This window comes from Eubalaena glacialis, chromosome 5 (assembly GCF_028564815.1).
Source record: "Eubalaena glacialis isolate mEubGla1 chromosome 5, mEubGla1.1.hap2.+ XY, whole genome shotgun sequence".
NCBI lineage: Eukaryota > Metazoa > Chordata > Mammalia > Artiodactyla > Balaenidae > Eubalaena > Eubalaena glacialis.
The window spans coordinates 14,486,099-14,511,159 of record NC_083720.1 but is presented as its reverse complement, the minus strand read 5'-3'; the positions used below and the strand labels follow the sequence as shown (position 1 = coordinate 14,511,159).

Genomic DNA, 25,061 nt, shown 5'->3' with positions numbered 1-25,061 from the left:
TGAGGCAAGAATATACAAGGGCGAAAAGACAGTCTCTTCAATAAGTGGTGCTGGGTAAACGGGACCTCTACATGTAAAAGAATGAAATTAGAACATTTTCTGACACTATACACAAAAATAAACTCAAAATGGATTAAATACCTAAATATAAGACCAGACACTATAAAATCCTTAGAGGAAAACATAGACAGAACACTCTCTGACATAAATCACAGCAATATCTTTTTGGATCCACCTCCTAGAGTAATGAAAATAAAAACAAAAATAAACAAATGAGACCTAATTAAACTTAAACGGTTTTGCACAGCAAAGGAAACCATAAACAAAATGAAAAGACAACCCATGGAATGGGAGAAAATATTTGCAAACAAAGTGACAACCAACAAGGGATTAATCTCCAAAATATACAAACAGCTCATGCAGCTCAATATCAAAAAAAAAAACAAACAACCCAATCAAAAAATGGGCAGAAGATCTAAATAGACATTTCTCCAAAGAAGACATACAGATGGCCAAGAGGCACTTGAAAAGATGCTCAACATCACTCATCATTAGAGAAATGCATATCAAAAATACAATGAGGTATCATCTCACACTGGTCAGAATGGCCATCATCAAAAAATCTACAAACAATAAATGCTGGAGAGAGTGTGGAGAAAAGGGAACCCTCTTGCACTGTTGGTGGGAATGTAAATTGATACAGCCACTATGGAGAACAGTATGGACGTTCATTAAAAAACTAAAAATAGAGCTACCATATGACACTGCAGTCCCACTCCTGGGCATATATCTGGAGAAAACCATAATTCAAAGAGACACGTGTACCCCAGTGTTCACTGCAGCACTATTTACAATAGCCAGGACATGGAAACAACCTAAATGTCCATCAACAGATGAAAGGATAAAGAAGATGTGGTACATATATACAGTGGAATATTACCCAGCCATAAAAAGGAACAAAATTGGGTCATTTGTAGAGATGTGGATGGACCTGGGGTCTGTCATACAGAGTGAAGTAAGTCAGAAAGAGAAAAACAAATATCGTATATTAACGCATGTATATGGAATCTAGAAAAATGGTACAGATGAACCTATTTTCAGGGCAGGAATAGAGACGCAGATGTAGAGAACGGATATGTGGACACGGTGGGGAAGGGGAGGGTGGGATGAATTGGGAGATTAGGATTGACATATATACACTACCATGTGTAAAATAGATAGCTAGTGGAACCTGCTGTATATAGCACAGGGAGCTCAGCTCGATGCTCTGTGATGACCTAGGTGGGTGGAATCGTGGGGGAAGTGGGAGGGAGGCCCCAGAGGGAGGGGATGTATGTATACATATAGCTGATTCACTTCGTTGTACAGCAAAAACTAACACAATACTGTAAAGCAACTATACTCCAATTAAAAAAAAAAAAAGCCATATGATAACTAATGGTCAACAAAGCCTACACAAGGCAGAGATTCTGTAATATACTAGGTTTTTTCAGGATCAGGGCTTAAACAGAGTTAAAATTTCTAGACTGAACCCAACATACATATGTAGGGAGCTATATAGCTTAAAGTAAATTAAATTAATACACAAAGTTTTATAAGTATATTTATCATAAAACTCAGAGGAAAGGGAGACAGACTAGTGAAACAGACTCCCTTACGAGGAAGGAAGATAAGGCAGTAAGATTACAGGCAGAGAATTAACTACATTCAAGTTAAAAGGCAAAAAATTTATATATGCTTTTTACATCATGATAAGAAAAATATGCCTTACATAAGGTTTTTGAGAACATCTATATTCCTGATTAATATTGCATTAAGAAATATAGGTTACTCACACAATCAGATTTAGATGAAAACAGAAAAAAACTTACGTTTCAAAAAGGGCAAAGATAAACAGAATCACAAAAAACAGAACATTGGTGGCCACAACAGCAACTTGATCAATATTTCCTTGGGGGACCTGAACTTCATCTGTACTTGCTGTAGCAATCAGAAGAAAAATTATATTACCTACACAACTAATTTTTCTTACGACACTAAAATAGTGTAAAAATTATATGTAGCAAATTCAATGACTAACATTTAAAATCATTTTTTTAGGCTTTCAAAGCAATTTAAAAGTTAACAATTTACATAACAGAAATAACTTGGAAATGGCATTTAAAATTAAAGTGAATTTTCTTCCCAGGACATACACTTCAATTCTGTTACCTACAGCAAATACTCAGATCTTCTATTTGGCGTCTCTCAACCAAAAACAGAAATGTATGTCCATAGAATTCTATAAAATGATCTCATACTAAATACTAAATTTGCTTTAAATTTTTTTCTACCTTACCTAAATTTTAAATTTACATGGATTTCATGAAGACCTCAAATAGTTTATTAAATAAGTTCTCAGTTCTATGATTCACCTCAATGGATATATATTTTGAATTTCAACAGTACGTGGAATTACTATTAGTAAATATCCTTATTTTTTAGCCACAATTTTTTTTTAAATCCTTACGTTATCATTTATATTTTTTGCAAAGAACTACCAAGATTTGATGGTGGTTTTATAAATTAGGAAGGCAAATGAGTTAACATATTCACTTATCTTGAACTATATAGTTAAGTAACACACTCAATATAAGCTGTATCTGATGTAATTGAGAAATGTAAAGTCATATATTGATACATGTATGTATACATATCCATCATGCTACTTTATAATTTACTCACTCATTCAGAGTAAACCAGGCAAGTAATACAAGAATGTATGTTATCTTTAAGTGTATGTGTAGCAGAAGTGGGGGCAGGGGGTGATTTTCCTAAGACACAGTAAATTTCTATAATTTTTTCATAATAGTGCCTGCCTTTATATCTCAGGATTCCTGAGGAGGAGTTCTTCCTCCAATAATAAGTGAGATTTGAAAATAGTCTGCTATACTTGGGGGCAATTAAGCACCTTGGGCACTCGACATAGGGTTATGACCTCCCTTTCACACAAAGAAAACCAGTCACACCTTTGTCCAGTTCCTTTTCTGGGGTAGACTCTGGTCCCTGTGGGCCTTGAATTATTTTGGATAGACCTCCCTGATTCTCAATCACCACCTAGAAGCCAGTCTTTACTCCTTTGAATCAAATATCAACATTGCCCCAAGTTAGACTGGAGTTTACTTCATATGTGGTTAGTTTTCTGCAGCCTCCAACCAGTGCTAGCTTTAGTGGGGAGACTCAGAAATGTTGCATCCTAAACTGTGGGAACTGACTAGGTATCCTAATTATAAGAATTTTAAGAAAACACTACATATTGATTAAAAAACTGTGTAATTGGAAATTAAATCCTATCCCATAACACCTTTAATAATAGGAACAACTTGATATGTGTTATCTAAACATTTATTGAAATTTAAAAATGATCTTTGTTTTATAAAAATTATTTTGAAGGACCTAGAAATCTTATGAAAGGAAACAGATCTCTCCTTTTTAAACTCTCATTTGTGTTTTAGAGCAGTGCTGTCCAATAGAACTCTGACGTGATGGAAATGTTCTTTCTCTCTACTGTCCAGTACAGCTGGCTGCTAGTCACATATACCCATTAACCAAGCACTTGACATGTAGCTAGTGTGGGAGTTCCCTGGAGGTCCAGTGGCTAGGACTCGGCACTTTCACTGATGTGGCCCGGGTTCAATCCCTGGTTAGGGAACTAAGATCCTGCAAGCCACACCACACAGCCAAAAAAAAAAAAAATGTAGCTAGTGAGATAGTGAGAATGAGGAATTTCTTAAATGTAATTAAGTTTAAACAGCCAAATGTGACTAGTGGCTACCACACTGGACAATGTAGCTGTATGTCTTTGCTACTCAAAGTGTGGTTCATAGACCAGCAGCATCAGTTCCCATGGGAGCTTGTTATAAATGTCGATTCTCCTTCCCCAGGCCTACTGAAACAGACTCTGCATTTTAACAAGGTTCCCAGGTGCTTTCTAAGCATATTAAAGTCAATAAAGCAAGGATTTATATGGTTATCCCCTTCAACTTATGAAAGATTTGTGTATCTTCCCTCTCTCAGCCCCTCAACCTCACCCTCTTTAACTTGCTCATTCTCTTTACCTTTAAAGAGGTAGAGAGATAGGTCCTTTAAGTTAGCATCCTATCTTACACCTTTTCAAAAGAGTAGCTTATACCCACTGCTGGCACTTCCTCACCACTCATTCTTTCTTTTGTTCTTTCTTTTAATTTTGAAAACTTTCAAACACATCCTTATCCATCTATGCCCTAGATTCAACAATATTTTGCCACACTTGATTCATCTACCCCTTCCTTTCCTCCTTTCTCTCACTCTCTCTTTGTTGCTGTAGTGTTTTTCACTAGATGATTCCCAAATTTCTATCTCTAGCTTTGATCTCTACTGCCAAAATTACAGATGCCTCTGGAATTTTTTAGTTGTTCTAGGGTAGCATTATATTTGGCTTGAACCAAATTGAAATCATCTTATCTTTTCAGCCAGTGTCCCTTCTTAAATTCTTCTTCTCTCATTCCTTCAATTATCTAGAATCAAAACCCAGCAGACATCTTCAACAACCCCCTCCATTCCTTAATATTCCCTACCCAACCTGTCAGAATCTTCTTTTTTTTTTTTTCTTCAAAAGCTCATATCTCATCCCTTCTTCATTCTCAGTTACTGCTGTAGTTCAGGCCTTTACATATCTGGATTAGCCTCACTTGCAATCTGACTATCGTCATACTTCTCCTTTGTTCAAAATTTGCTATAGCTCCTCACCACTCTGCTCTCCACCCGACTACTTTTAACTTTACCTTCCACCAGTTTTGTTGTAAAAATTAAATAAAATGTCTATCAAAGAACTTGGTAAAATTAACAGTGCCTTTTCCAAAACTTTATAAACTCCTTGAGGGCAAGGACTAAATTGCATTCTTTTGCATGGGGGGACAATCCCCAAGGAGGATATAACTAGGAGTACTTAAATAATGGTTTATTTAGTAAAATATACCTACTTACGAGACTGGGTACCTATTTATGAGTCAGAGAAAGATCTGAAGGATGAAAATGTGCATTTGTAGAGTATACCAAAAGAATAAAAATACAAAAGAGAAACCCTACTTATTCCCATGATTAAGTGAATAAAGAAATACTTGAAACAGAAAGATACATTTGGTAGCAATAATACTGAAATCATTCCAAAGATCTCAAGGATTTTAGGATACTGGCTTTTTGAAAACAAGATGAAGTGATTTTTAGCAATGGTTTTAACCTTACCAATTGTGCACACCAAATCACTGATATAGGCATGCCTTTAAAAAAAATCAACTTAGCTAACTTTCAGCTTTGAAGATCTTCCCCAATTACCCATTGTATTGTCCTCAGAGACAAAATTCAAGTGAATATCAAAGAGATAGAATCATTTGAAACACTCTGTAATATTATAGTAATTTAGTCAAACAGGTTAATAGTACCTTCTTCAAAATTAATATTTTTACACTGTCGTCCTGAGTCATCCACACGGTGTTCTCTTAAAAGAAAAACATAAATATTGTATCCATGAAAGGCTTAGTATAATAGATAATAGTTTAAATTTATTACTAGCTTTCTATTTTTTCACATTCTGGTATAGTTTCTTTTACTGTCTTCTGAGTAATGAAATTATTATGATATATAACTGATAAAATTTTTAAAATACAAGTTATAATTATTATTATATTATCATATAAAATGAAAAAAAAACTCAATTCATCCAAAAGCACACATGAGCTGCCTTAATCAGTATTTGAAGTTTTCCAATGATTTTTAACATGAGTTATAAACATTTTGGACTCTTGGATAAAACACTCCAAAGAAATATAAAGTAACAAAACTTCTGTAGTTTTATGAAATTTTTTCTAATATATAAAAGATAAGAGATATACATTATGAGTAACTTTTGTATCTAAGGTTGAACCTAATCGTTAATCTACTTAAAATGTTGCTTTCATGCCATTTCCCCTACTTAGAAACCTATCATTAGTAAACCAAGACCAAACCTTGAATCTTTAAAGACCTTATAATCTGTTCTTATTCATCATCTATTATTTTAGTTATCAGTACCACATGCATTAGCTGATCAGAAAATATGAACACAACTAGACATCAAAAACCAAATAAAGACATCATAGAAATAATAATTCTCCAACAATGATAATGCTTATTTAATTTCACAATCTACAGGAGTAGTTTTATCATTTCTATCTAATTACCTTAATACAGTAAGAATCAGAATAATATTTAAAATTCCCAGGAAGGCGCCAAGTAAAACTGGTGCTGTGTACATGTTTATCTGCAGCTTAATGGTATCCCATGTCACGCCCTTTTCTCCAATGAGTGCAAAACAAGTCTGAAAAACTTATTAAAATAAAATGTATACAGATTAATTATTATATGGGAGGCACAGGCTAAAATAAATGTGAGAAATATTTACCATAGAATTGGAAGTAATATATGGAATCATCCATCTGCATCAGACATCTCAACAGGGGCAAGCAAATTGGTTCTTGGTGGGGAGAGGCAAAACATTTACTCTTTTTCTGTATAAAGCACAGATATGCATACAGTACATAAAACACATACAATATAGATCTGTGGTATTAAAATTTCATGGGATGGAGTGATTAGGAAAGAAATGCCTGAAAAGCCTCCTTAGGGGGACAATAACATAAAAAAATGGGTGAGAAGCACTGATGTACAGGCATTCACAAGGGATTATACCTAACATAACTTGTCAGTATTTTCTTTTTTTAAAATACATCTCTGTACGAAATTTAAATTATACAATTTCTTCCATAAGTAAATTATTCAAGTTTAATCAATTTCATTATAAGAAACTGTCACATTTTAACTCAATATTTTAAAATATTACTGTGTATATGGTACTTAAATTATATATATTTAATATCATTTTCAATTTGGATCTGTGGCAAAAATCAGATTGGGTAAGTATTGGTTTGCTCTCCTGATTTAGATTCTATATCTGGTTCTGCCAGGACTTTACATGTAACCTTAGGGTGAGGATTAAGTAAAATACTGCACCTAAAGCACTTAGAACAGCATCTAGCATATAGTAAGCAGTCAATAAATGTTTGTGCTTATTGAGGTGGTTATTATTGGAAAAGTCATCTAATCTTTTCAGGCCTACATTTACTCATCTTTAATACAAAATGTTTTAGTGAATAATCTTTTTTTTAAAATTTTATTTACTTATTTATTTATTTTTGGCTGCGTTGGGTCTTCCTTGCTGCACGCGGGCTTTCTCTAGTTGAGGCGAGCGCGGCTTCTCATTGAGGTGGCTTCTCTTGTTGAGGAGCACGGGCTCCAGGGGCGCAGGCTTCAGTAGTTGTGGCTCACGGGCTCTAGGTGCACGGGCTTCAGTAGTTGTGGCACACGGGCTTAGTTGCTCTGCAGCATGTGGGATCTTCCCAGACCAGGGCTCAAACCCGTGTCCCCTGCATTGGCAGGCAGATTCTTAACCACTGCACCACTAGGGAAGCCCCGTGAATAATCTTTAAAATGCCTTTTAGATGGCCAAAATATTTACTGAGAACCTAAGCCTACACCAGGTACTGTGCTAGAAACTGAGGGTAGAGTGGTAAGTTTAAAAAGACCCAGACTATGCCCTCATGTATATAATAAGGCAATAGGTTCAACTGTTCTAGATTTCTGCTTATATTTTATTCCAGAACACTGAACTAAAATACTAGATTTTGGTGAATGATGAATTAGGCTTACTTCTGTTGAAGCGAAGTAATGGAAGTAATGGAAACTGGAGGTTGGGGTGTTAATGATGAAGTAAACTGAGTTGGATTCAAATTGATGCTATTTATAACTGCAATATTAAAAGCATGGGCCAATTATATGGCTTTTCAAAGTTATGCTAGGCATAAAAAATTAATTTCTCTACTCATTTAGCAGAAAATTAATTGGCCTTCGGGAAATATTAAATCTCATTAATATATTTTTATATTCATTAAAGTATGAAAGCTTGGAAAGAAGAAGAGACTAGTAAATCTTTTTTAAACTCTTTCATTTTCTTCAACCTTAGAAAAGTCTTAAAGGTATGCGCAAAAGGCAAAAGGGGAAAAACCTCCTATAACTTTCCTCAAATCCTTCAATTAAAAGAATTTTGTTTCTCATAAACAGGGAAAAAAAAGCAAACTCTTGCTGAGATGTCAAGCTAAATGATTATCTGACAGAACGTATACTTTGGAATCAGACAGTGAGGTTTGAATCTCATATTTCCTATTTACTATCAGGATGACCCTGGATAATTTACTGAGATTCTCTATGCCTTGGTGTCCTAATCTGTACAGTGGGACTAATAACATTTAATTTAGGGAACATGAGTTAACACATATAAAGAGCCTAGCCTCACTGCTAGATCAAAAAATATCAGTTTCCCTCCCTTTGCCTTCACCTATGAGGTTTTATACTTGAATTGCATCTAACATTTGAACCTCAAAAGTTTTCCCAATTCAAATCCAAGTAATGATAACTGAAGAACACCTACCTGGACCTAGAATAAAACCTAATGCTTGACATGCACTTGTGTTTGCCATGGAACTTGTTCTTTCCTGAAGAGAGGTAGCACCAGCAATATACGATCTAATAACAGCTACATTTCCTAAGAAAAGACACAATAATACAAAGTAAAAGAAAATACTCTCCAGTTTATAAAAATTCAACTTAATTTGGCTCTATACAGAAGAAGAAATATTAACCTACAACATAGTTACTGCTTCCTCTTTATGATTATACAAGGCATGTATAGTGAACAAATGTATCAATTAATGGAAAATATTACTTTTAGTAATATGAAAACACAGTTAAAGATGTGAATGAATGAAAAAATGGCATACAGGAAACTTAAACTTTTTTCATCATTAAATACCGAGAAAGCATTGAGTGAATGGAGTACTACTAATTGCTACACTATTTTAAAAGGAATATGCTACACACTCTGCATGTTTATAAAAAGAAATCCTAAAAATTTAAGTCAAAAAAATTTGCTGAGCATTTATGTTGAAGAGACTCTGCTAGGGGCTAGAGAATATTTTCAAAAGTCATAAATTGTCTCTAATTACACTAAGTTTACTAGCTAGTTGGTGATAAGGGATGAAAACAGTGCAAAACAGTATATAAGCAAATGCCAGAGACATGTTGGAGAAGCGGTAGTGTAGCCTAAGAAAGCTTCATGGAAGAGGTGGAACTTGAACTGAATCTTGAAGGATGAAGAATCATGGGAACAGAAGAGAGAAACTATAGGTAATGGGAACATCATGAGCAAAGGCAAAATGATAGGAAAGATATTTGCAATGAGACATCTGTATGTTGAATGTCGTATAGGAGATTGAGAAGAGGTGACCCTAGGTGAGAGAAGGCCATAAATGTCAGGATGAATGTGAGTCCAACACAACCAAAAATATACATGCATGCATATTACCTGCTCCAAATCCCACCAATCCACGAGCAACCAACATGTAGTATTTATTATGAGAAGCTGGAACCTGGACATATGCATAGAGGCAGTTGGCTGCCACCGAAATGAAAATGGAAACAGTAAGAGGTTCTTTTCTTGGTCGATAGTTAGACCACAAACCAAATATAGGTGAAGCGACCATTTGGCCAAGGCTAAAAGAAGCAATAACCCAGCCCAAAAAACTTGCATCGGCAGTCTGATCAACCTGCAGAAAAAAGTACAATGCTTTAAGAATTGTTATCCGAGAAAAGTAAAGTTAAAAATCTAAATACATTTTTTCTGACCATGTAACATTTCTTATTAAAAAAATAAAAACAATAATTCTAACACATAAGTTTTATAACACCATTACTTACAGTAAGGAATTCAAACTTCTGACATTACAATTAAATGTGTTAACAATTCACTATACACAAGGAAAAATGTTTAAGAAACTTCATCTTTTAGAACAATTATAGAAATTCTGTCATAAAAATCTTGTTAAAAAAAATCACATTATATACCTAACAATAACATCATAAAAATAATATGCCATTCTTTAATTCTTGTAAAGTAAATATAATTATTTACCTTACGTTACTGTATAAACTAAACAACCATTAGCACTGTGAATCTATTTTTTTTAACTGGGCACAATAATCAAATGCTTAAAGACAATAATAAAATTTCTCTCATTAAACCTACTACTAATTCTTCCTTTCAGCATAGACAATCCAGGATTCTACCAAAGAGGATTTATATATCATTAATACTGAGGGAAAAACCAAATGATTACAACTCAGAAAATACTTTCAGAAAACAGAAAACTTTAGCTTACAAAAGGGACTATGGAATAAATCAACAGATTGGGTTTTTAAAAATATGGTAGGTTATATAATAATTCGGAAAAATAAGAGCCATTAAATTTTAGGACATAAGTTTAAACATATATAGGTTAAGTGGTAGGACAACTTAATAAGGAAAACCATGGCCTTTTCTTTTCCAAAGATATTTTTAAAAAGCTTAAAATGAAGATATTTAGGTACATTTCTGTTTGTGTGGGATGAGAAATAAGAGTAAGTATAATGACTTCATGTCATATAAATTTAAAAATTAATTTTCAAAAAAGCAATGAAAACAATTTAATATTAAATGTCTAGTGGTTTGAAAGCAAAAGGATAAAAGTGTCTTCTCAGGATATCAATTGATCATAATAGTCAAGTGTCCGTTTCATGGACAGAAGTGAGCTGACTCTTGAAGATGGCTCTAACAATTTTAACAACATTTGCTATTTTCATTGGATACTATTCTTTACAATGACTGGAAAACTGGAATCTTCTAGAATTCTGCTAGAATTTTACCAGGAAAGTAAAATGGTTTGGAAGATACAGGTTCTATACCACAACAGAAGGTATCAGTTCAGTAATTGAACTGTTATCTGCGCTCCTGTGTGTTTCTCTCTCTCTTATAGTAATAACAGCATGTTGTTTCCAGTCCTCTGGCCACCTCTAATGATCTCTATCATATTGTTTTCAGGATAAAATCTAAACTACTTATTATGTAAAACTAGCTCACAAGCTGGCCACTGTCTTTCCTCTCTAACTTCATCTCTCTGCGTGCTCCCTCCCCCCAATTCTAACTTCCAGCCACACAGAACTTTTTGAAGTTTCCAAAATGAGTCAAGCTCTTTGCTTCCAGGCCTTTGCACAGGTTCCTCTACTGCCCCTTCCATCAGGAATGCCTTTCCAAACTCCTACTCCCTGGCCCTGACCACTCCTTCTGGTGACCAATTTCTGTAGGCCTTCCAAACTCAGCTCAGATATAACTGCTTTTGGGAAATCTTCCAGGATCTCTTTAGTCTGGATCAGCAACATCTCCCTAACCCCCATGTCTGTCTGTCTGTGTCAGTCTGTGTGTATGTCTCTCTCTCCCCCGGCCCCCACTCCTTCTCTGTCTCTCTCTGCCTCTCTCCCTCTCCCTCTAGCTCTCTCTCCCCTGTGAACACGCACACACACTCACACATCATGCTCTTAAGACTTTTACCCACTCATATTGTATGGTAATTATCTGTAAACTTGTTTGGTTTTGCACACTTCAGTAAAAGTTAGATCTGTCTCTTCTTTTAAAAAAAAAAAAAGCCCACAGTGCGCAGTACTGAATTTCAAAACATTCTTCTCTAAACATGTTAATAATACTGACAAAGTCAAAGTTCTAGAAATCTTAATGCTTTGCTATGGGAGCTGAGATGTGTTCCAAGCCTCCTCAACTATTTACTTATAGATTATTGCTTATTCAGCCAATTAACAGTCACTAGGGCGTTCTCTGTGACAAAACCTGTGCGAGGCAATATGAATACAAATTGAATAAACACAGTTCTTGCCATCAAGGAGTTTCCAAACCAGGTTCTACTTATTTGATTCTGAAAAATCCTCCATTTTTGAGTAGCTGAGGAAAAAAACCAGCATGCTTTAATTCTTTATCTGTCAAATGAGGGTAACTTCACAGAGTTGTTATGAGAATTATTTAAGCCAAGACATGTATAGTGCCTAGGGTCATGTCTGCCTATAGTATGCACTAAATGAATGTTACCTATACATAAAAAATTAATATTTCTTGGTATTTTGTTTTTACTGATATGTCAGTTTTATTATTATATTTTATTGTAACATGCATGAGTAGTCCCACTACGTCCCTGGGCCTATAGACAACCTATCATTCCAATTCAAAATCTGGGTTTAAGAATATGAGTTTTCCCGGAAATCAATCACAACTCTGGGCAACACAGGCTACGGAATCACTGGGCTGATAGCTGTCTATCAGCCAGGGCCAGAAGCACAAGTCAGAGATTCACAGCAGTGCCAAATTCCTTTCAGACAAATAACTTACTGTTTGGGGGTTTTAGAGGGGTGGTTTTGGCCTAGCTTTTTATCTTTCTCACAGATGACTTTTAAGCTAAGTAATATTTGGTAACATATTATCGTAAAAGAGATAGTAGCCTTAAATTAAAAATGAACATTTTGATAAACAGCAAGGACCTACTGTATAGCACAGGGAACTATATTCAGTAGCTTGTAAAAACCTATAATGGAAACGAATCTGAAAAAGAATATGTGTGTGTGTGTGTACGTGTGTGTGTATAACTGAATCACTTTGCTATACACCTAAAACATTGTAAATCAACTATACTTCAATAAAATAAATAAACAAATAACATTTAAAAAAAAGAATGAAAAATCTTAAGGCAGTAGGTAACATAGCACTGTAGAGTCAGATTTTGGTTTCAGATAGGCTTGATTCTGCCATTGTCTAGCTGTGTGAATCTTGGGCAAGCTACCTAACTTCTCTAGCCTGAGTTTCTTTATCTGTTAAACAGGAGTGATAATGACCACCTCACAGAGTTGTTATGAAGATCAAAAGATGATTTAGATGAAGGATTTAATATTGTGCCTGGCACACAATGAGCTATCAATATTATTATGAAATAACTTGAGAAAATTAACTCACAAGGTTTTTGGTGAAAATGTTATGCTTGTATTGCCAAAGAACTAGTGATATGTTCGTGTGCTCTCAATAAATTTACCTTTGAAGAGATTGCAAATATCTGGAGAAAGGAGTGTACCTTTTCAAAATTCAACTTATTATGCTGAGTAGACCTAATTTTGTAAATACCTTTCTTTTGAGGTTAAACAAACTAGATACAGGGACCATAGAAATCAAGAGTTTTGATACATGGAAATACATATTTTAGCACAGAAGATATTGCTCCAGAATTGTTAAATATTCTGTTCCAATTCTAATAATTCTGCCAGTATGGAAAGAATTTTTAGTGTCATGAGTAATGATTTCATGTAAAATAAATTTTTAGTTAGTTTAAATTAATTTTCAAAATGGCAATGAAAACATGGCACTAAATCACTAAAAAGTAAAATGTGTATTTTTTCCTATATTTCTTTTAAAAGATAGCATAACAAAATAGCATTTTTAAGTTAAAAATTGTAAAAACTAAAAAATCTAAAATGAAATATAAGATGTCAATAAATTTCTTATATAATAGGTATAATTTTTAAACCCTAAATATTCATCAAATGTGTCTACTATTTTTGTTGAAGCCATCCAACCATTCTAACAATCTTGTAGATAAGTTAGGTAAACTCTCTGTAACACACTGTTACAACACTCAATGATAAGTATTAATGATAAAGGGATATGGAAGCACATAGGAAAACCTTCTAATGCAAACTGGGGTGAGGGACAGTAAGAAAAGGCTTTTCAGAGGAGGTGACATTGGAGCAAAGCCTTGAAGAATTAATAAAAACTAGTGGAGAAGAAGGGAGGAAGGGAATGGCAGAAGAAAGGAGAGATGGAGGGAAGGAAAGCACTCCAGAAAAAAAAGGAGGAAAAAGTGTAAAGATCTGAGGACCTTAGGTTCATCCAAGTACATGATATAATAAATTACTGGCTATAGATCTAATATTGGCCAAGACTCAGGATCTAGGCTGACACACACACACACACACACACACACACACACACACACACTCTCCTCTGGAGAAAACCAAAATATAAGGGGCAAGTTGATAGAGAAAAATACACAAAATAATTTAAGAATAAAGAGTTAAGAGTAATGTCATGGAAGCTAAGGGAGTTTCAAGAAGCAAAGAGAGGACAACAATGTCAAACACTACCCAAATGTCACCTAAAGTAAGGACTGAAAAGTATCTACTATTTGGTGAGCGATTAAGTCATTGGAGACCTCATCAAGAGAAGTTGCAGGGTAGCAGAGGAGTTAATCAGATTGTAGCAGGTTCAGGAGTGAGGAGGAGTTAGGAAGCACAGAGGAACTCCTTCAAGAACCTTAACTGAAATATTATTATAGATTAATTATGTCTCCAACTTAAATACTGATTTTTAATGAATTCATTACTGGAATTTTAAGACAGAACTGACAGTTATATGTCAAATATATTTTTTAAAAAGGTAGAATTGACAGGACTTGATCATCAACTGATGATCAATTGATGTCAGAGTACCCACCAAACTTGCATCTTCTTGTCACTCCCTCCTTCCCATGTAGTAACCACAGCATCAAAATACATATATTGTCTATTCTTTTCACAATGTCACCTGACAACCCAAATTAATTCTATCAGAAAGCATGAAATTATTCCATAGCAATATCATTTATACATTTTAGGAATTCAGACTATGTCTAGCTTAGTTTCCTTTTTATTAGGGAAGGGGTATGGATGGGATGGGAAAGTGGCTAATAAGCAGGTGACCATACATCTACATTTGCCTGCGATTGGCTGGATATAATCCTATTTTCCTGCTAAAGCACTCTTTTCACTTCAACAGTGCTCTGGTTTGCACAATAAAGCATACAGTCACCTTACTTATAAGCCTCTTTTGAAGAATTATTATCTCAAGTTATTTTAGTAAAGATTAAATCAGAATACCAAAGAGACTCTCTAGAAAACTCTTAACTACGTAAGAGTTATTACTACTACAGCTACATAAGAGACGAATAAAGTGCACAAACCTTTTGGAGATATGGCCATATTGACATTATCACAATAGAAAATCCTGTGAAGAGGCAAATTCTGTTATTTATACTTATAATAATTTCATCACTATAGATACAAATTTTTGAACTATAGCATGGATTTTAAAACATCATTCTGAATTTACAAATTTATGACCACAAATGTCTAATTTATTAAGCAATGGGGTTTTATTTATCAGAAGGAAAATAAATATTAAAGGCTGGAAAACATATATATAATTATAGTCCCTCACCATAATTAACATAATAAAAGCAGAGGGCCTATTTCTCCTTATTCACGTGTCTTTACTGTAAATGAAAATTACTGGAACTTCCCTGGTGGCGCAGTGGTTAAGAATCCGCCTGCCAATGCAGGGGACACGGGTTCGCGTCCTGGTCTGGGAGGATCCCACATGACGTGGAGCAAGTAAGCCCGTGCACCACAACTACTGAACCCGCATGCCACAACTACTGAAGCCTGTGCACCTAGAGCCCGTGCTCTGCAACAAGAGAAGCCACTGCAATGAGAAGCCCGCGCACTGCAACGAAGAGTAGCCCCTGCTCACCGCAACTAGAGAAGGCCCACGCACCGCAACTAGAGAAAGCCCACGCACCGCAACTAGAGAAAGCCCATGCACAGCAACGAAGACCCAACGCAGCCAAAAATAAATAAATAAATAAATTTATTAAAAAAAGAAAAGAAAATTACTGAGAGCTTTGTTAAGTTTTTATAGCAGAAATGAATGGCGGTAAGGCTACTTTGTTACAGAGGAATTGCTAGACTTCTAATCTGTGTTGTTTGGGAGAGATAATTCATTGTAGGGAGGACTAAGAAGAAGGAAAATGATCTTTAAAGGGGGCAGTGGCTATAAAGAACCAGAATTTCTCAAGATGGGCATACCTTAAAAGAAAATTATCTCTGCTAGCTTTTATTGCTTGAGAACTGTAATGATAAACTCCAATGTTATTTGTCGATTTTAAATATTAGGCACATCCAATCACAATTCTATCAAGGCTATTTAAAAAAAAAAAAAAGCTCTATTAAGATATAATTCACAATGAATTCACCCATTTAAAGTGTACAATTCAATGGTTCTTAGCGTGCCAGATATGTGCAACCATGACTACAGTCAATTTTAGAAAATTTTAGTCACCTCAAAAAGAAACCCTGGACCCTTTAGCTATACTCTGCTATCCTCTATCGTTTCCCCAACAGCCCTAAGCAACCACTAATCTACTTTCTGTCTCTATAGATTTTCCTATTCTGGACTTTCATATGAATAGAATCACATAATATGTGGTCTTTTGTGTCTGGCTTCTTTCTTTGCATAATGCTTTCAAGGTTCATCTATGTTGTAGCAGTATCAGTATTACATTCCTTTTTAAAAGTCTGTTTTAAAAAATAATTTAATTATTAGTTTCATCTTAGTGTATTTTGAATTAACACACTGACTTGATGAAAAGAATCAACTAATGTTTGAAAATAAGACTACTATCTCACAATCAAGAAACTTGTAAATAGGTAAAATGTTTCACATGCCAATTAAAATCTAAAGTTAAAAAAATTTTTGCTGTTAAATTTGAAATTATTACTTATATTTTAGATAAGTGAGTACAAAAATTAGAAGTGCTTTAAATAAAAAAACAATCTGTTGCAGAGATTGTTACCTAAACAACATTCATTTGCCCCCTTCCTCCTCTCTGATAGAATCCTGGTTGTATTGAGGTATCCATCACTCCTCCACAAAGCCACAGGCTTTAGAGGACACTGTGTCCACCCCAAATTCCAGAGGGTAGATCCTCATTAGATCTCACTATCCCAGCTGATGATGGGTTTAGAAATTAACAGGTAACCCAATTCTGACCAGTGAGAAATAAGGGGAGGTCTACTTTGGGACCTCCATGAAAGGACCCCTCATCTCTTTGGAGGTTTAAAAAATAAGTCCCTTTCAATCAATAAAAATTACTGTGGAAGGATGTGACACGTGGAACTGCTGCTGCATCCCTCCTATAGCCTAAGAATGAAGGCAATATGAAGAAGAGAGCAAAACCAAAAAACTTATTCAGAAGCAGAGCCAGTGAACTTCACCTGGAGTTGTCCCACTATGGATATCTTATAAGAAAATACAAATTACTGTTCAAGCCAATTTGAATCAACATTTTTTCCTGATATTTGTGGAAAGCATAATAATAGATATACAATCCAAAAAACTGTTGAAAATATCCTTTATTTTGTACTTTTCTTTAGTTTTAGCTTTATTTAAAATCTATTTTTACTCAATGTTGAATCATAAAGAAGACTGACAAGAGAGAGAGAACAAGAGGGTGACCTGGGATAAATAGAAAGGATATGGAAAACAACTTAGTCAAATGACCTTCACTAAATCCATCTCAGGGAAAGAAACCATTTGTAAAATTATTGCCTATGGACTTAGAGTCCACGCTTCGAAAAAAAATTGATTCCCTAAAACATTCCTTTATAAACTATCACAGTATTGAGAATTCCTATATATTTTCATTCCTTACCATTTTTAACATAATTACAGTTCTTAATATTAAAATTTTTTTCCTCATAAAGGTTAACTTTTTCAGTAAATATATTTTCAGAAATAATGTTAATAGGTTAAAATAATCAAGCTATACAGATTAATATTCTTGGACTTTACTATTGGTATGTGTCGATATAAAAGTTAAATGAGGTTCACAGGCAACAAAAGAAAAAAGCAAATACATTAAACTACATCAAAATTTAAAACTTCTGTGAATCAAAGGGCACAATCAGCAGAGTGAAAAGAAGAGTCACGGAATGGTTGAAAATACTTGCAAATCATATATCTGATCAGGGATTAATATTCAGAATATATAAAGAACTCCTACAACTCAACAACAACAAAAAAAACAACCTTATTTTAAAAATGGGCAAAGGACTTGAACAGACATTTCTCCAAAGAAGATATACAGATGGTCAATATGCACGTGAAAAGATGCCTAACGTGAGTAATCATCAAGGAGATACAAATCAAAATCACAATGAGCTACTACCCTATTAGAATGACTAATGTCAAATAAACATAAAATAAGAGTTGGTGAGGATGTGGAAAAATCTGAACCTTGACTGTTGATGGGAATGTAAAATGCAGCAGCAGCTATGGAAAAAAGTATAGCAGTTCCTCAAAAAATTAAAAATAGAATTATCATATGATATAGCAATTCCACTTCTGGATATATACCCAAAAGAACTGAAAGCAGGATGTTAAAGAGATATTTGCACACCCATGTTCACAGCAGCTATTTGTAAGAAACAAGATATGGAATCAACCCAAATGTTCATCAACAGATAAATGGATAAACAAAATGTGGTATATACTGAAGGGGATCAGAACATGCTACCCCAAAATATGCTGCTTTGGCATATTGATTATTTTGAGCTGAAGGCAACTAACAAACAGCAGACACAGAAGGGCTTTCTGTCTTCCCCCTTTCTGCCTATAAACTGGGCATAAATTTCCCCTGAGAAATGTGCTCTTCCAGTACCACGAAGAAGAAAACAATCTTATCACTGGAGATGGAGCATCAATGCTGAGATGAGTCTGCACAAACAAACCTTACTCAAATAACCCTCATCCCCCATTAGTTTCCCCCATGTATTTCCTACTCACTTTCCCACAATTTACCATCCCTAGAAAGCCAACCCCTTTTCTTTGTCTAGTCACCTCTCCACAATTAGAGACCTTTGTTAAAATAGTATATAAGTCCCTGAGTCTAACCCTTTCTTTGGGGTTTTCACTTTTCTATGAAGCCCCGTATGTCACATAAAAATATTAACATCAAATAAATTTTTATGCTTTTCTCCTGTTGATCTGCCTTTTTTTTAAAAAATAAATTTATTTATTTTATTTTTAGCTGTGTTGGGTCTTCGTTTCTGTGCGAGGGCTTTCCCTAGTTGCGGCGAGCGGGGGCCCCTCTTCATCGCGGTGCGCGGGCCTCTCACTGTCGCGGCCTCTCTTGTTGCGGAGCACAGGCTCCAGACGCGCAGGCTCAGTAATTGTGGCTCACGGGCCCAGTTGCTCTGCGGCATGTGGGATCTTCCCAGACCAGGGCTCGAACCCGTGTCCCCTGCATTGGCAGGCAGATTCTCAACCACTGCGCCACCAGGGAAGCCCCTGATCTGCCTTTTGTCAGTTTAATTTGCAGTCCCAAATTAAAAACCTTTCCTTTACTTCCTTAGCTATAAAACCTAAGAAAGTAAACGAAAAGTTTTCCCTCTCCTAGAATTTATACAACAGACTATTATTCAGCCTTAAAAAGGAAGGAAATTCTGACACATGCTACAACATGGATGAACCTTGAGGACATCACGCTAAATGAAATAAACTAGTCACAAAATTAAAAATACTGTATGATTTCATTTATATGAACTATCTAGAGTAGTCAAGTTCATAGAAACAGAAAGCAAAATGACGGTTAACGGTGGCTGAGGGAAGGGGAAATGAGTTGTTGTTTAATGGGTATAGAGTTTCAATTTTGCAAGATAAAAAAGTTCTGGAGATTGGTTATACAACCATGTAGAGATATTTAACACCTCTGATCTTAGAAATGGTTAAGATGGTACATTTTATGTTATGTGGTTTTTACCACAATAAAAAAATAATTTTTAATTAAATGACATTAAAATATGATATTTTATCTAAATTTTTAAAATTATGTATAATTTCTAATACTTACCTACACTGCTAAGAAACATAGTAAGATACAGAAGCCTAATAGATCTCCATCGGCTCTTATAATGCTCCTCAGTTTCTATAATATCCCATTCTCTAGGTATAAAGAAGAAAAAAGTAGTATAAAGTTATCTCAGTACATGCAAATCTTTCTGTGGCACAATTTTATTTTCTCTCTCCTAAAGTCATGAAAATTATATGATAGAGGTATAATTTACTAATATTGGTTTTTACTATACTAATTCATCTATAAATAAGTATTATATCTTTTAATTTCCATGGATTATATTTATGGATCACTGTGCATAGAAACTTGGGAGACATGAGGCAGCTTAAAAAGGCTAAACATTTAGTGAACCAATTATTTTGCTATTGTTGGCATGCTATAAACTTATGAATCAAGCATGTTCAAATTTGCTAAACTGACAAAATGAATAAAGTATATCAAAATAAATAAAATAAACTAGCTACAACCATTAGATCTCCTACAGGTGGGATATACAACTAGTAACTATTAAAAGATAATAACTGTCATCATTATGACATGCTCTACTTGATGACAGCAAATTAACTTAATTTAATTTAATTAACTTAATTAAATTAATAGCTGTAGGAAGCTATTTTAGTTGGGTACTTTCAGCAAAATTAATATAAAAGTGACACCACGAAGGTTTGATGTGACCTAAGACATTCGTAGCCCTGGGACCTCCTGAAACATCTGCCTTTGCTCCAACACAGGTTACCAGACAAGCTCTGTTAGTGGACCAAAGAGAGACCAAGGCCCCTCCAGACTGGGTTGATCTTTCACTATCACCCTTGACCTGGATTAAGGGCAAGTATGTTAACCACGTAGCCTACCTCTGTCAGGTGATAACATTAGCATGTGTACCCATTACATTTTCACATATGCACACAAAAAGAGTTAACAAAATTACCCTAATATAAGCATTATGTTTTCAAATAATTAAGACAAGCACAACAAACAAAATGCCATCTTATGTTCCAACATTATTTTCTAAAATAGACTTAGAACTGTTAGTCTTCAAAAAAGAAACTTTTTTTTTTTAATGTGATGTGACTGGGAATGTTAGAGAGGGAATGAAGAAGAGAAATAACATTTATTAGATCTATTATGTGCCAGATATATTAGTTCCTGATATAATATACATGAAGCGCTTAACACTGTATATGCTGTTCCACAAAAATAGACTGTAATGTCGCATACCTGAAAAATAGCAGAACCCCAGATGCTAGTATTTGCAAATCAATATATTGAAATTTGGAATACATAATGCAGATACAGGAAGTCCCCTACATAGGAACCTTCAAGTTGCAAACTTTCAAAGATGCGAACATGCATTCGCATGTCCAATCACATAAGTTAGTTCACGTGTCTGGCAAACATGGTCACATGTGTGCATCCTCTACAAGTGGTTGTGCTTTTGTGTACTTTACAGTACAGTACTGTATAGAGTACAGTAGTACAGTATCTTTATTTCAAGTCCAGGATGTCCGGAAGCAAGCATGAAAGCAGCGGTGATGTGTCTGGTACTGCTAAGAAGTGCCAAGTGATAACGATGGAAACAAAAGTGAAAATAATTGAGAGAGTGGAGCGAGGCAAAAAGATGGTAGACGTCGCTCATTCTTATAACATGAATCGTTCAACCATCAGCACGATTCTAAGAACATGGACGAGATCATGGAACACATGAAGTCTGATGTGCCAATGATGTCGACAATAATATCAAAGAAGCGTGGAAAAATGATGGAGATGGAGAAAGTTCTCAGGGCGTGGATGCAGGATCAGTATCAGTGTTGAGTCCCACTCAGCTTAATGCTGATTCAAGAGGAAGCCAAAAGCCTTTATGAAGACTTGAAGAAGAAACATGGTGAAGAATCAAAGGGCACACCTTCTTTTTTTTTTTTTTTTTTTGTTAGGGCACACCTTTTAAGGCCAGCCATGGCTGGTTTCATCAGTTCAATGCTACCGCCAAGCTTCACAACGTAAAAGTAAGTGGCGAGGCAGCGAGTGCAGATATGGTAGCTGCCTGGGAATTTCCTGAAACGCTTTGAGAAATTATTGATGAAGGCACGTATTCACCCAAGCAGGTTCTTATTGTGGATGAGAGAGGACTGTACTGGAAGAGGATGCCAGACCAAAGTTACATCAGTAAGGAGGAAAAGTCGACAGCAGGCTATAGAGCAGCAAAGGATAGGCTAACTCTGTTGTCTGGTGGCAATGCTTCCGGCGATATGAAGCTGAAGCCTCTCTTAGTTTATCATTCAGAGAACCCAAGAGCCCTTAAAAACATAGCCAAGGGCTCTCTTCCTGTTGTGTGGAAGAGTAACCCCAAAGCCTGGGTTACACAGGCCATTTTCCAGGATTGGTTTTTCCACCACTTTATCCCGGAGGTAGAGAAATACTGTTTGGAGAAGGACGTCCCATTCAACATTCTTTTGCTGCTCGATAATGCTCCAGACCACCCTCCATTCATGAACGACTTTCATCCTAACAACAAAGTAGTGCATCTGCCACCAAGTACTATGTCCCTCATCCAACTTATGGACCAGGGGGTTACAGTGACTTTCAAAAAATATTATTTACATCACACTTTTAGTCAGGCAGTAAAGGCGACTGACGAATCAGGAACAACCTTGCGACAATTTTGGAAGGACTATAACATCTACAAGGCCACAAAAAACATTGACTGCTTGGCGTGAGGTTACGGCCGTCACCATGAATGGGGTTTGGAAGAAACTTTGCCCGCAGTTTGTTCATGATTTTCATGGATTTGAGAAGGTGGATGAGGAGTCCAAAGAGGTCTTCAGCAACTTAGTGACCCTCAGTGAGAAGCCAGAGCTAGATCTGCAAGAGGACGACTTCATCGAACTCCTTGCTGTGCAACACGAGGAGCACTTCATTCTCACTAATGAAGACCTGGTGAAACTGGAGACCCAGAGAAAGGACGAAGAGAGACAAGAGGAAGGAGAAGTAACTGAAGAACCAAAGAGATTCACATAGCAGGAAATGGCAAGGGGATTTTCTTTATTTGAGGAGGCACTGTTAGTTTGTGAGGGACAGGACCTGAACGTAGAACGTTACATGAAGGTTGCAGCAGCCGTTCAGAATGCAATCCAGCGCTACCATGTCATCTATGACGAGAAAAAAAGAGCTACTACCCAAACATCATTGGATCATTTTTTTCAAGGGGGTAGATAGAATTGAATCCAGCAAGGAACCAGAACCTGTGCCATCAATGTCAGGCGTGAGTGAAATTGCAGCTTGCCCTCCGTCTCCTATTGCTGACGGTCCTTCAGCTCTACCATCTCCCCCCTCCTCTCCCTCCTCCAGTCAGTAACTCTTCTTGCCTGTTCACTCGATGCCAGTCCCTGTATGCCAGCTGTTGTACTGTCCTACTGTACTTTTCAAGGTACTGTACTGTAAGATTAAAAATGTTTTATTTTTTGTGTTTGTTTGTTTTTTATGTGTTATTTGTGTGAAAAGTATCATAAACCTATTACAGTACAGTACTACATAGCCGATTGTGTTAGTTGGGTACCTAGGGACTTACGAACGCGCTCTCAGAATGGAACTCGTTCGTATGTAGGGGACTTACTATTATTACATATCAGCAAAAGGTATACACCATTCAATCCCACAGCACTGAATTCTGGTATCACTTTAAAGTACTGGGTTACTATTATAGTTTTAATGAACTCGTTATTATTTTCTGGAGATCGGAAATCTAACTGATAATCACGAATAAGAACTATCACTAAAATAAGCCTGAACATTTTCAAATAACCAATTTGCTCATATCTTATCTAAGTTATGGAACTAAGAGAAGTAAATAATTTGATTCTGAAAAAATATATATAATAAAATTGTTAGTTTGAGTGACTTTGACTTGAAGGTCAGTCAAAAATCTTTCTTCTTTTAATGACAGCTATTAAATATTGAAGGAATGATAGAAAATCACCATTTACTCTCCATGTAATAATGCATGAAAGCAGAGATCATCAGTGAATCCTAAAATAACTGGTTGGAAGGTCAAAAGTCCTCAAAGTATCACTCTTTTGTCGATCCACTAATCAGAAAACGGAAAATGAGCCTTTATAATTGAGAGATATAACAGTCACCCTCTTAACCAAGTAGTCAAGCGTGGCATCCCCGACAGTGGGATGGCCTGGCATCCAATGCCTCCTGACATAATACACTGGGATGTTCTCAACATAAACCATGGGATTTTCTTGCCAGAAATGTTTGACCAGGATCTACCCAGAAATGGTCCACAAATTCAGAATGTGAGATGTTCCAAAGAAAACAGAAAACTAATCTAGACTTATCAGAGGATTCAGTGTTAGTAAGAACAAAAAGAGAAGGTCAGGGGACAGTTTTAGGTTGGAGGAGTCTAAAAAGACATAAGGATCAATGCTTGAACATTAATCAGATCCTGTTTAAAAAAGAATAGCTGTAGAGTACATTTTTGGAACAACTGGAAAAATATGAGTATAGACTATATAGTGCATGATATTTTGAATTAGTAATGTATTTCTAGCTGTGGTAACAGTGACATAGCTGTGTAAAAGAATGTCTATGTTTTGGGGAGATGTAGGCTGCAGACTAAAATATTTAGGATAAAGTGCCATAATGTCTGCAACCTACTTTTGGGTAGTCTGGCAAAAGAGGGGTGGTTGTGTGTGTGTATGTGTGTGTGTGTGTAGAAAGATTTCAGCAGTGTGGAAAAGGCTAACAATGACAGGGTAATCAGGTATTTATTGCACTGTTTTTTCAATTTTTCTACGGATTAAAATGCTTCAAAACAAAAATTTTACTTGTCCTTTTTTTTAAATAAATTTATTTATCTATCTATTTATTTATTTATTTTTGGCTGTGTTGGGTCTTCGTTGCTGTGTGCAGGCTTTCTCCAGTTGCGGTGAGGGGGGGCTACTCTTTGTTGCGGTGCGCGGGCTTCTCATTGTCGTGGCTTCTCTTGTTGCGGAGCATGGGCTCTAGGCGCGCAGGCTTCAGTAGCTGTGGCACCTAGGCTCAGTAGTTGTGGCTTGCGGGCTCTAGAGCTCAGGCTCAGTAGTTGTGGCACACGGGCTTAGTTGCTCCACGGCATGTGGGATCTTCCTGGGCCAGAGATCGAACTTGTGTTCCCTGCATTGGCAGGCGGATTCTTAACCACTGCACCACCAGGGAAGCCTACTTTTCCTTCTTTTTAATTCAAAAAGTATAACTGGGACTTCCCTGGTGGTGCAGTGGTTAAGAATCTGCCTGCCAATGCAGGGGACACAGGTTCGATCC

The 25,061-nt window shown here is 35.8% G+C and overlaps 1 protein-coding gene across 2 annotated transcripts in view; it reads right to left on the bottom strand.

Annotated features, from left to right (window-relative positions):
* The window catches only part of MFSD8 (major facilitator superfamily domain containing 8), a 41,299-nt gene that overhangs the window by 11,475 nt on the left and 4,763 nt on the right, over positions 1 to 25,061 (bottom strand). For both annotated transcript variants that reach the window (XM_061191988.1, XM_061191987.1), the window contains exons 2-8: positions 19,755 to 19,846; positions 15,027 to 15,070; positions 9,473 to 9,713; positions 8,540 to 8,653; positions 6,237 to 6,381; positions 5,460 to 5,515; positions 1,872 to 1,980 (exon numbers count right to left, since the gene is read on the bottom strand). In XM_061191988.1, coding sequence (XP_061047971.1) covers positions 1,872 to 1,980; positions 5,460 to 5,515; positions 6,237 to 6,381; positions 8,540 to 8,653; positions 9,473 to 9,713; positions 15,027 to 15,070; positions 19,755 to 19,773 — 728 coding nt within the window. In that variant the 5' untranslated portion in view covers positions 19,774 to 19,846. The remainder of the gene's footprint in view (positions 1 to 1,871; positions 1,981 to 5,459; positions 5,516 to 6,236; positions 6,382 to 8,539; positions 8,654 to 9,472; positions 9,714 to 15,026; positions 15,071 to 19,754; positions 19,847 to 25,061) is intronic.